This window comes from Phyllostomus discolor, chromosome 8 (assembly GCF_004126475.2).
Source record: "Phyllostomus discolor isolate MPI-MPIP mPhyDis1 chromosome 8, mPhyDis1.pri.v3, whole genome shotgun sequence".
Taxonomy (NCBI): domain Eukaryota; kingdom Metazoa; phylum Chordata; class Mammalia; order Chiroptera; family Phyllostomidae; genus Phyllostomus; species Phyllostomus discolor.
The window spans coordinates 42,110,647-42,122,063 of record NC_040910.2 but is presented as its reverse complement, the minus strand read 5'-3'; the positions used below and the strand labels follow the sequence as shown (position 1 = coordinate 42,122,063).

The following is an 11,417-nucleotide window of genomic DNA, read 5'->3' as shown; positions in this document are numbered from 1 at the left end:
ATGTGTCTACACTTGTTTCATTTATTCAGCACACACTTCTTTTTCAAATTGTGTCCTATCTGCATAGTACCACAGAATCGAACAGGTGACCCTGAATTCTTCCTCCTGGGGTTGTCAGATGACCCAGAGCTGCAGCCTCTTCTGTTTGGCCTGTTCCTGGCCATGTACCTGGTGACCATGCTGGGGAATCTGCTCATCAACCTGGCCATCATCTCTGACTCCCACCTCCACACACCTATGTACTTCTTCCTTTCCAACCTGTCTCTGGCTGACATCAGTTTCAGCAGCACTACAGTCCCCAAGATGCTGGTGAACCTCCAGACATACAGCAAGTCTATCACCTATGCAGGCTGCCTAACTCAGGTCACATTTTCTCTTCTGTTTGGAAGTTTGGAGAGTCTACTTCTGGCCGTGATGGCTTATGACCGGTTGGTGGCCATTTGTCAGCCTCTACACTACCTGGTCATCATGAACCCCCGCCTCTGTGGCTTGTGTGTCTTACTGTCATTTTTCATCAGCCTTTTGGTCTCCCAGCTGCACTACTTGATGGTGTCACAACTCACCTTCTGTGCCGATGTGGAAATTCCTCATTTCTTTTGTGATGCTTCTCAACTCCTCAACCTTGCCTGTTCTGACACCTCCATTAATAACATATTGATCTATTTTTTTGGTGCTATCATTGGTGGTGTTCCACTCTCAGGGATCCTTTTCTCTTACACTCGAATTGTTTCCTCCATTCTGAGAGTCCCATCATCAGGGGGGAAGTATAAGGCCTTCTCCACCTGTGGCTCTCACCTGTCAGTGGTTTGTTTATTTTATGGAACAGGCCTTGGGGTGTACCTCAGTTCCACAGTGTCACCTTCCCTGAGGAAGGGTGCAGTGGCCTCAGTGATGTACACTGTGGTCACCCCCATGCTGAACCCCTTCATCTATAGCCTGAGGAACAGGGACATCAGGAGTGCTCTATGGAGGGTGATCAGAAGAATAGCCTAGATTTATACCTATGGATCTTTTTCAGTTCATAGACTGGAAATAGTAGCACAATCAAACATGTGTAACAAGAATTTCTGGACTTCCGGCAAGATGGAGGAATAGGTGGACGCACTGTGCCTCCTCGCACAACCAAGATTAGAAAACCAATAATTTACAACAATAATTTACTATCAGAATAACACCCAGATCCGACAGAGGATTTATCTGAATGGAAGTCGGGCAGCCAAGAAGTTGAAGTAGACGCGTTCATCCAGACTGGTAGGAGAAGACGAGCCGGCGGGCGCGGGGCTGGCTCGGGTCGGTGGCACGCGGAGGTCGGGGGAAGGTTTGGCGCGAAATCCGCGCAAAAGCCATCCAGCGCGCAAGAAGGCAGTGGTGATCCCTGAGTACGCAAGCTGCGGCTAGCAGACCCAGAGGGGTAGCGATTGTGGACCAGGGCAGAACTCGCGGCCCAGAAACCCAGACAAGGGTCTGAGTCCAGGGGAACGGAACTACCGCCATTGTTTTCTCCCGCCCCGCTCCCCCGCCCGCCCCGCCCCCACATATAACGTCACAATCTAGCGACTGGGGTGCCCAGCCCCGGTGAGCACCTAAGGCTCTGCCCCCCACCGTAACAAGAGCAACCAGACCGGAAAAAAAAAAAAAAAAGGAGAGACAGGGGGAAAAAAACAAAAAACAAAAAACTATGTTTTCAACAGAGCAGATCAGTCCCCCAGGACTCATCCTTTTGAGCGACCAAGAACTAGCCAATCTATCAGATGCGCAGTTCAAAACACTGGTGATCAGAAAGCTCACGGAACTGGTTGATTTTGGACGAAATTTAGATGAAAGAATGCAGATTACCATAAAACAGATGCAGGAAGACACGCGGAGGAGAGCCAACAGCGAAAGGAAGGAATATGAGTCTCAAAACAATACAGTGGACCAGAAGGAAGATAGAATCAACCAAGCAGGAAAGCATGATGAAATAAGAATTCAAAAAATTGAGGAAAAGATTAAGAGCATCCAAGACACCTTTAAACGTTCCAATATCCGAATTATAGGGGTACCAGAATCGGAAGGGGAAAAGCAACAGATTGAGCACATATTTGAACAAATAATAAAGGAGAACTTCCCCAATCTGGCAAAGGGAACAGTCTTCCAAGAAATCCAAGAAGCTCAGAGAGCCCCAAAGAAGTTGGACCCAAGAAGAAACACACCAAGGCACATCATAATTACATTAGCCAAGGTAAAAACGAAGGAGAGAATCCTAGAAGCAGCAAGAGATAAGGGGACAGTCACCTACAAAGGAGTTCCCATCAGACTGTCAGCTGATTTCTCCAAAGAGACCTTACAGGCAAGAAGGGGCTGGAAAGAAATATTCCAAGTCATGAAAGACAAGGACCTACAACCCAGATTGCTTTATCCAGCAAAGCTTTCATTTAGAATGGAAGGGCAGATAAAGTGCTTCTCAGATAAGGTCAAGTTAAAGGAGTTCATCATCACCAAGCCCTTATTTTATGAAATGCTAAAGGGACTTACCTAAGAAAAGAAGATAAAGAAAAGACATGTATAGTAAAAGGACAGCAAACTCACAAATATTAACAACCACACCTAAAGCAAAACCAAAAGAAACTAAGTAAACAGTTAGAACAGGAACAGAACCACAGAAATGGAGGGCACATGGAGGGTTAGCAGCAGGGGGGTGGGAGGAGGAGAGAGGGGGAAAAGGTATAGAGAATAAGTAGCATAGAATGTAGGTTGAAAATAGATAGGGGGAGGGCAAGAATAGTACGGGAAATGTAGAAGCTAAAGAACTCATAAGTATGACACATGGACATGAACTAAAGGGGGAAATGTGGGTGGGAGGGGGGTACAGGGTGGAGGGGAGTGAAGGGGGAAATGGGACAACTGTAATAGCATAATCAATAAAATATATTAAAAAAAAAAAAAAAAGAATTTCTGAGTCTGCAGTCTCCTGGTGTATTTGTTCCCATATGGATCTGCTCTCTATCTACATGATTTTTCCTCTTAGCACAGCAGTAATGGATTCAGAGTTCGTTTGGACTGTGTACTTCAGTGAGAGTCCCTCCAGTTTGATGTGCAGCCTGTCAGTATACCCCTCTCACTTCCCTATGCATTATCTAGGACTCTTGGTCCTGAGTTGCCATGATTGTATCATTATAAAAAATCATAGCTCTCTGCTTTTTGGTATTTATTCTTTTTACAGTTTTCCCATGATTCTTCTCCATTTTTCCATATTTTTGCTCCTTCATGATTGTGGTCAGATGCTTAAGAAGATAGAGTATTTAATTTCTTTTGCAATCCAAGATATTTTGAAATTGAAATGGGATGGCATTAATACTAAATTTTAATAAATACTCATCAACTGGGACATTCATAGAAAAACTGGTATGTATGGTTTCCAATATTCTGATAAATCTTTTTCCAATTCCATCTAACATCTCATCAATTTCACAGTCAGACAAATACTGTATAATTTCACTTATGTGAGGCACCTAAAGTAGTGAAATCCATAGAGACATAGAGTAGAATATTGGTTGTCAGGGGACACGAGAAGAGGGAACAAGGATTTAGGATTTAGTTGGCAAATAATGAGTTTCATGTTTGCAAGATGAAAAGACTCATGGAGATGGGTGGTGATGATGGTTGTACAGCAATGTGAATGTACTAATTGCCACTGAATGGGACTCTTAACATGGTTAAGATGGCAAATTTTCCATTAGATTATCTTCCTTCATAAAAGAAATGATGTCATACTAGAAATGAGGGATGTGTCACCCCAAATGTCAGGTGTACCACAAGCCATCAGCATCACCTCCCATAGGGACTTACATTAGCTATGAAAAGCCACTATAACCAAGGTCACAGCTCCTTCTGCAGCTGTCCACATCCCATGATATTTGGCCCCTTGGAACCAGTTCCAGCCAACTCTGAAGATTCATACTAGATCTGGAGCTATCTGGTGATTTTAGGAGGCCTTTGATGGGCTTTAACTTGGCTTGATTTTACCACTGCCCTTGGTTGCTACAAAGTGTTCACCAAACCACAGAGTGAGGGAACAGTGCCTGTAGCACTGTCTTCACTTCAGACACCAGGCATACATTCAGCAGTTCCCAGGCCACCCTCACTTTAGATCAGCTGGCCAAAATTAAGGGCCTCCCTTACTTGCAATGATTTGCTAGATGTCAGATAAGCAAGGCAATTCCCTCAGGTTCAATAATTCACCAGCTTGAGTCACAGAACTTAAGACAGTGCTAGTCTTATGATTATACTTTTCTTATAGCAAAAGAATACAAAATAGGACTAGACAAAAGAAGATACACCTGGGGAAATATCTGAAAGGTCCCATAGGTAAATCTTGTTGTTGTCCTCTCCCCATGGGGTTCAAATCCATTACCTCACCCTGGCGACAATGTGAGTCAACAGTCAGAGTCTGGCTAACCAGGGAGCCCACTTGAGCTTCAGTATCCAGAGGTTTTATTGAGACTTCATTCATTTCATTGGTGGGATAAATTGAATCATTTCCCATTTGATTGAACTCACTCTCCAACCTTTCTCCCCAGGTACTGGGTTGACCTCAGTTCTCCTGAAGTACCAATCCTTCACATACACGCTTGGTCTCTTTGGCAGAACCAATTGCCAATTTCAGTCATCTCATTAGCACAAACTATCAGGTATGGTACATGGGGTCCCCCACAATAACCAATCACTTCTATCACTAGCTAAATTTCAAGAGCTTAAAGGTTACCTCCCAGGACCTGAGGAAAAGGTCATATCTGTCTGTAAGTGAGGACAAATTCTTTCCCACACATGTGCTCTACTACAGGTGTTGATTACAGGGGCACTACCTGGTAACCATTCTGCATGCTCATCACAATCTCTGAGTCTCTTGGATGAAGCCAACTTGGCATATCTGCTTAGTAATAAAACTATTTTGGGATGATGTTAAGACAATTCCAAGGTAGTTTTAAAAAAGTAGTCAGCAATGCTTTATAAATTAGAAGCCTGGTGCTTGGGTCAGTGATGGAAAATTCAAGCAGAGGAGCTGAGGTATTGATATTCAAGGTAGTAGGTAGGTCCCCATAGAAAATCTTAATGAATCTAGAAATCCAAACTCAGGAATGCTTGATACAAAGGGAGAACACATTTAAAGGACACATGGACAAAAACGAGGGGGAGGATGGTAATGGGAGGAAAGTGGGGAGGTAAGGGTGGGTGGGCTGGAATGGGAATAAAAAAGAGAAACTGTAATTCTTGAACAATGATTAAAATAAAAAATAAACCAAAAAACAAAACAAAACAAAGGTAGAACACAGTTTGAGATAATAACATCTGCATGAGTGTTATACTTCAAAAATGTTTATTTAAAAATATTAAACCTTAGAGTGTAAATAAAATATGAGTTAAGAATGATAATTTATTTGGCCTGTTTCATTTTCTTGAAATTTCTAGAGGCCCTAAGTTCCTATCAGAAGCACTCACTTAGCCCTGATTTTTGTTCCAAGTTTGGTCAGGCTCTCCTGATTCTGTTGTTTAGGTTCAGAAAGCCTTGAGAATATGAGAATGTCTAACACTAAGGATATTGCTTTCCTCCTGGGAAGAGGTACCTGAAGACCTGAGGCATGTACCAAGTCTTGTCCATTAGAACACAGAGACGCACAGACAGGTGACCTGAAAGAGTGGAAGGAGCTTGAACTGCAAGCTGGCTGACATACTACTTAACTCTCTTCCTGTTTCCTCTCTCAAAATTCATGAGAATATAGCTGCTCAGATTTGCTGGTGATTTGTATTTCCTACTCTTGCAAGGGTGTTCTAAAAGGCTTCTGAGTGCTCACTTTCTCCTGTTTTACATGGAAACCAGTTTTTGTTTTTGTGTTTGGTGTAACTAAAACTCCTTACCAAGGTCTATAAACTCTTTATGGTTTAGTTTCTTCGATCCCTTTCCAACTCCATCAGTGGTCGCTGGTCCATTTATAGGCATTCTGTGGGAACTTATACATGCTAAATTTCAGGCCCTGTTCCGGACCTGCTGAACCAGAACCTCTGCAGGTGGAACCCGCTACAAGCAATTTTGTTACATGCTAAGTTTGTTTACACTTATGGTCTTTCTTGTAGTTCTTCAAACAGACCATGTTCTTTGTAACCTGAAGACCATTAAAGTTATTATCTATGTCTAGCATGTTCTTCCTCTTTTTTACTCAACTTTCCACTTAAATATCAGCAATTGAAGATGCATAACCAGTACCCTGGCTAGTGTGGCTCAGTTGGTTGAGTGCCGGGCTGTGAACAAAAGTCTTGCTGGTTTGATTCCCAGTCAGGGCACATGTCTGGGTTTAGGCCCAGGTCCCTAGTAGGGGGTATGTGAGAAGGAAGCACACTTTGATGTTTCTCTCACTTGCTTTCTCCCTCCCTTCTACTCTCTCTAAAAATAAATAAATACAATCTTTTTTAAAAAGATGCATTACCACCCATCTGAATTCCGATGTTCTCTCCATCCAGTTAGTCTGCATTCATCTTGTATTGTCATTACCTTCTCAGTGGACTCACATGTTTTGAATAGTATAAAAATATCTTATACCTGGCTGTATCAATTATTGTGTCCCAAATTAAACTGATGCGGGTCTTCAAGTCAGTGAGTTTTGGTCCTCTCTCAATCCAAAGTCTTTTGTGAAACATGATATCATTGGCACAAACAGGCAAGACATCGGACACTTCCCAGTCATAAAGATTCTTTGGTAGAAACTAGTTGTAAATAAATTTGTATAATAGATGGTGATTATAGCAAAGAGAAATTGCATGAGACATGGTCAAACATGTAAGGAGACTTCATTTAAGACTCTGCAATGGAGTTCCCGATAATTGCAATAAGGGAGAGTGATTGAACTCAACTCCACTGAAAGAAAAGGCAGGGGGATTTTTAAAATGGTATGATTGAACTTATATGAAATTCCCAGAATAGGTAAATCCATAGAGACCATAATCCATAAGTGCTTAAAAAGCCATCATATCCAAAGTCACTTACAGAGGATGGATGATAAGCAAAATTTAATGTGATGAAGAAGTGGGATTTCTTTTTCTTTTTATTTCTTTTTATTCTTGTTCAAGTACAGTTTTCTGCCTTTTCCCCCCACCCCAGCCCAACACCTCAGCCTTTCTACCTCCCTTCCATTTTCATCCCGCAACCCATTATTGTCCATGTGTCCTTTATAGTTGTTCCTACAAACCCTTCACCCCTTTAACCTGAAATTCCCTCCCCTCTCCTCTCTGATCTATGTCAGCCTGTTCTCATTTCATTGTCTTTGGTTATCTTTTGCTTGTTTGTTTCTTTTGTTGATTAGATTCCTGTTAAAGGGGAGATAATATGGTATTGTCTTTCACTTCCTGTCTTGTTTCACTTAGCATAATGCTTTCCATTTCCGTTCATGCTGTGGCAAAGGGTAGGAGCTCCTTCTTTGTGCTGCATAGAATTCCATTGTGTAAACGTACCATAGTTTTTTGATCCATTCATTTACTGGTGGACACCTAGGTTGCTTCCAGCATTTGGTTATTGGAAACTGTGCTGCTATGAACATTGGGGTGCATAGATTCTTTTGGATTGGTGTTAATATTTTAGGATGTAATCATAGCAGTCAAATCGCTGGCTCAAAAGGCAGTTGCAGTTTTAGTTTTATGAGGAAATTCCATACTGGAATTCCATTCCAAAGTGGTTGCACCAGTCTGTAATTCCACCAACAGTGCACTAGGGTTCCCTTTTCTCCACAGCCTCTCCCACACTTTGTTTCTTTGTTGCTTTGTTTATGGTGGCCATTCTGACTGGTTTGAAGTGGTGTCTCATTGTGGTTTTAATTTGCATCTCTCTGATAGCTATCAATATTGAGCGTCTTTTTATATGTCTCTGGATCCTCTGTGTGTCCTCTTTGGAGAAGTGTGTGTTCAAGTCCTTTACCTATTTTTTAATTGGTTTCCTTGTCTTCTTAGATGGAGTCATGTGAGTTCTTTATATATTTTGGAAATTAAACCCTTGTCTGAGGTATCATTGGCAAATATGTTTTCCCATACAGTTGGTTATCTTTTTATTTTAATATTCTTTTCTTTAGTCGTGTAGAACCTTTTAATTTTGATGAGATCCAATTTGTTTATTCTCTTTTTTTCATGCCCCTTGTTCTAGGGGACATATCAGTGAAAATACTGGTGCGTGAAATATCTGAGATTTTCCTGCCTACTTTCTCCTCTAGGACTTTAATGGTATCACGACTTATATTTAAATCTTTTATACAGAAAAAGTGGAATTTTTTCAGACAGTTGCTTTTATTACTGTCAGCTTAGAATCCCAGGATCAGTGTTCCCCTTACAGAACATAGAGCTTTCTCCCAAGAATTTTTTGTAGAGCCCTCTTGATGTCCCTGTTCCGCAGGCTGTAGATGAAGAGGTTCAGCATTGGGGTGACCACAGTGTACATCACTGAGGCAATCATGCTCCTCCAGGAACGTACATCAGAACTGAGATACACACCAAGGCCTATCCCATAGAATAAAGAAACTGTGGACAGGTGAGACCCACAGGTAGAAAAGGCTTTATATTTCCCATCTGCTGATGGGATTCTCAGGATTGAGGAGACAATTCGAAAACAGGAGAAAAGAATCCCTGAGAAGGGAACAATGGCAAGAAGGGTAGTCCCCATATAGATCAGGATATGATTGATGAGTGTGTCTGAGCAGGCTATGGTGAGGACCTGAGCAAGTTCACAGTAAAAGTGTGAAATCTCCAAGTTGGTACAGTAAGACAGCCGCAATGTCAACAGACTTTGGGTCAGGAACTATATTATGCTGATGAACCAAGACATGAGAACCAGCAGGCCACAGAGGGGGGCGGTTCATGATGAGTGTGTAGTGTAAGGGATGACAGATGGCCACAAACCGGTCATAGGCCATCATTGCAAGGAGAAGAGTGTCCATAACTCCAAAAATATTAAAAAAACACATCTGGGTTATGCAGCCTGCATAGGTGATGGCTTTGCTCTGTGTCTGGATGTTCACCAGCATCTTTGGGATGGTGGTGGAGGTGAAACAGATGTCAGCCAAGGAGAGGTTGGAGAGGAAAAAGCACATTGGCATTTAGAGGTGGGAGTCAGAGGTGATGACCAGGATGATGATCAGGTTTCCCAACACAGTGATCAGGTACATGGACAGGAAAATACAGAATAAGATGGGTTGATACTCTGAGTCTTGGGAAAATCCCAGAAGTATAAAATATGACACTCATGTTTGATTCCCTGTTTCCATACTGCTGAAATACCAGGTAGATTATTGAGAAAAGAAAATAGCATGAAATAGATACTGAACATCTAATAGGGTTGAATATAATGTACTTATATAAAGCCACCCATAATAATCCTAGTAAATGTTAAACCCAACATGTTACTCCAACCTGAATTTTTTCTTCAAAGTTAGACCTTGCATATTAAATTATTATTATTTTTAATTAGCAGTTTCAGTTCCTGTGTGAATCTAAGGAGCAGGCTGACCTCAAGACCTTAGCCAATGCCAACAGTACAGACATAGGAATGCAACTGACATAAGCCAGAAGGCGAAATCCAGGACACTGCCCATTAAAATCTATAATGGGACCAAGAACCACACTACCTGCATGCCCATAGCCCTTCCTTGATCTCTTTTGTCTTCTTTCCCTCTCCCTAATTATAAAAACCTTTGCCTGCATTGAGACGTTAAGATTGGCTTTTGGACCTAGGAGTCCCCATCTTCTCATGTGGCAACACTTGAATAAACCTCTTTCTTTTGAGGAGCACCTGTTGCATAAAGTTGGCTATTGTTGTAGCAGGAAGCTGAACTGGGACTGATTTCAGATAGGCCTAAATTACCTCTACTTTTTAAATTTCTTGAGGTAGAGACTTCCAGCCAAGATGGAGGTGTAGCTAGATACACTTTGCCTCCTTGCACAACCAAAAGAAGGACAACAACAAATTTGAAAACAAAAAGTAACCAGAACTGCCAAAAAATTGAACTATATGGAAGTCTGACAACCAAGAAGTTAAAGAAGAATCATTAATTCAGATTGGTAGGAGGAGTGGAGGCAGACACCTGGGGTAGGGAGGGCATGTGGCAAGGCACTGGCTGGAGGAATGGGTGGGTGAGGTGATGACTGGTGGACTACATGGTTCCACATTTGCATGAGTATAAACTAGGAGGAGCAACTGGGTAGTGAGACAGACCATGCAACCCAGGGTCCCAGTGTGGGAAAAGAAAGCCTCAAAACCTCTGGCTGTAAAACCCTGTGGGGGTTGACATGGTAGGAGAAACTCCTAGTCTTACAGGAGAATTTGTAGGAGAGACCCACAGGAGAGTCCTACAACACACACAAACCCATCCATCTGGGAATCAGCACCAGAAGTCACCAGTTTGCTTGTGGGTAGTGTGGGAAGTGAATGAATGCCCTCTGAGAGCTGGGCAAGCAGCATTGTTCCCTTTTGGACCTCTGCCTCACCTACAGTGCCACAGTGCAGCTATGTGTGTTGCCTAGCCCTGGTGAATACCTAAGGCTTTGCCCCTTACAATGTAACAGATACTCCAAAACAAAGAAATAGGGCCCAAAATGAAAAAATAGATCAAAACTCCAAAAATAGAACTAAATGATGAAGTGATAGTCAACCTATCAGATGCAGAGTTCAAAACATTGGTAATCAGGATGCTCACAGAAATGGTTGAGTGTGGTTGTAAAATAGAGAAAGAAGTGAAGGCTATGCAAAATGAAATAAAGAAAAATATAGAGAGAATAAAGAATGAAGGGAAGGAAATCAGGACTCAAATCAATGACTTGGAGCAGAAGGAAAATAAACATCCAACCAGACCAGAATGAAGAAACAAGAATTCAAAAGAATGAAGAGAGGCTTAGGAATCTCTGGGACTCCTTTAAATGTTCCAATATCCAGATTGTAGGGGAGCTGGAAGGAGAAGAAGAAGAGCAAGAAATTGTAAACTTATTTGAAAACATAATGAAGGAAAACTTCCCCAATCTGGAAAAGAAAATAGTGTTCCAGGAAGTCTAGGAAGGTCAGAGAGTCCTAAAAAAGTAAGACCAAGGAGGAACACACCAAGGCACATCATGAGGACATTACCCAAGATTAAGGATAGGGAGAGAATCTTAAAAGCAGCAAGAGAAAATGAGATAGTTATCTACAAAGGAGTTCCTGTCAGACTACAGCTGATTTCTCAAAAAAAAATCTTGTAGGCAAGAAGGGGCTGTAAAGAAGTATTCTAAGTCATGAAAGGCAAAGACCTACTTACAACATTACTCTATCAAGCAAAGCTATCATTTAGAAAGGAAGGACAGATAAAGTGCTTCCCAGATAAGGTCAAGTAAAAGAAGTTTATCATCACCCAGCCCTTATTATGTGAAATTGTTAC

The 11,417-nt window shown here is 41.8% G+C and overlaps 1 protein-coding gene and 1 pseudogene across 1 annotated transcript; one reads left to right on the top strand and one right to left on the bottom strand.

The window, feature by feature from the left end:
* LOC114503092 (putative gustatory receptor clone PTE01) lies at positions 1-1,053 on the top strand. Its single transcript, XM_028520480.2, has one exon. It carries the CDS (start codon positions 1-3, stop codon positions 991-993), a length of 993 nt encoding a protein of 330 aa, XP_028376281.1. The 3' UTR covers positions 994-1,053.
* Positions 1,054-8,344: 7,291 nt separating this feature from the next.
* LOC114503646 lies at positions 8,345-9,110 on the bottom strand (annotated as a pseudogene).
* Between the last annotated feature and the right edge of the window lie 2,307 nt (positions 9,111-11,417).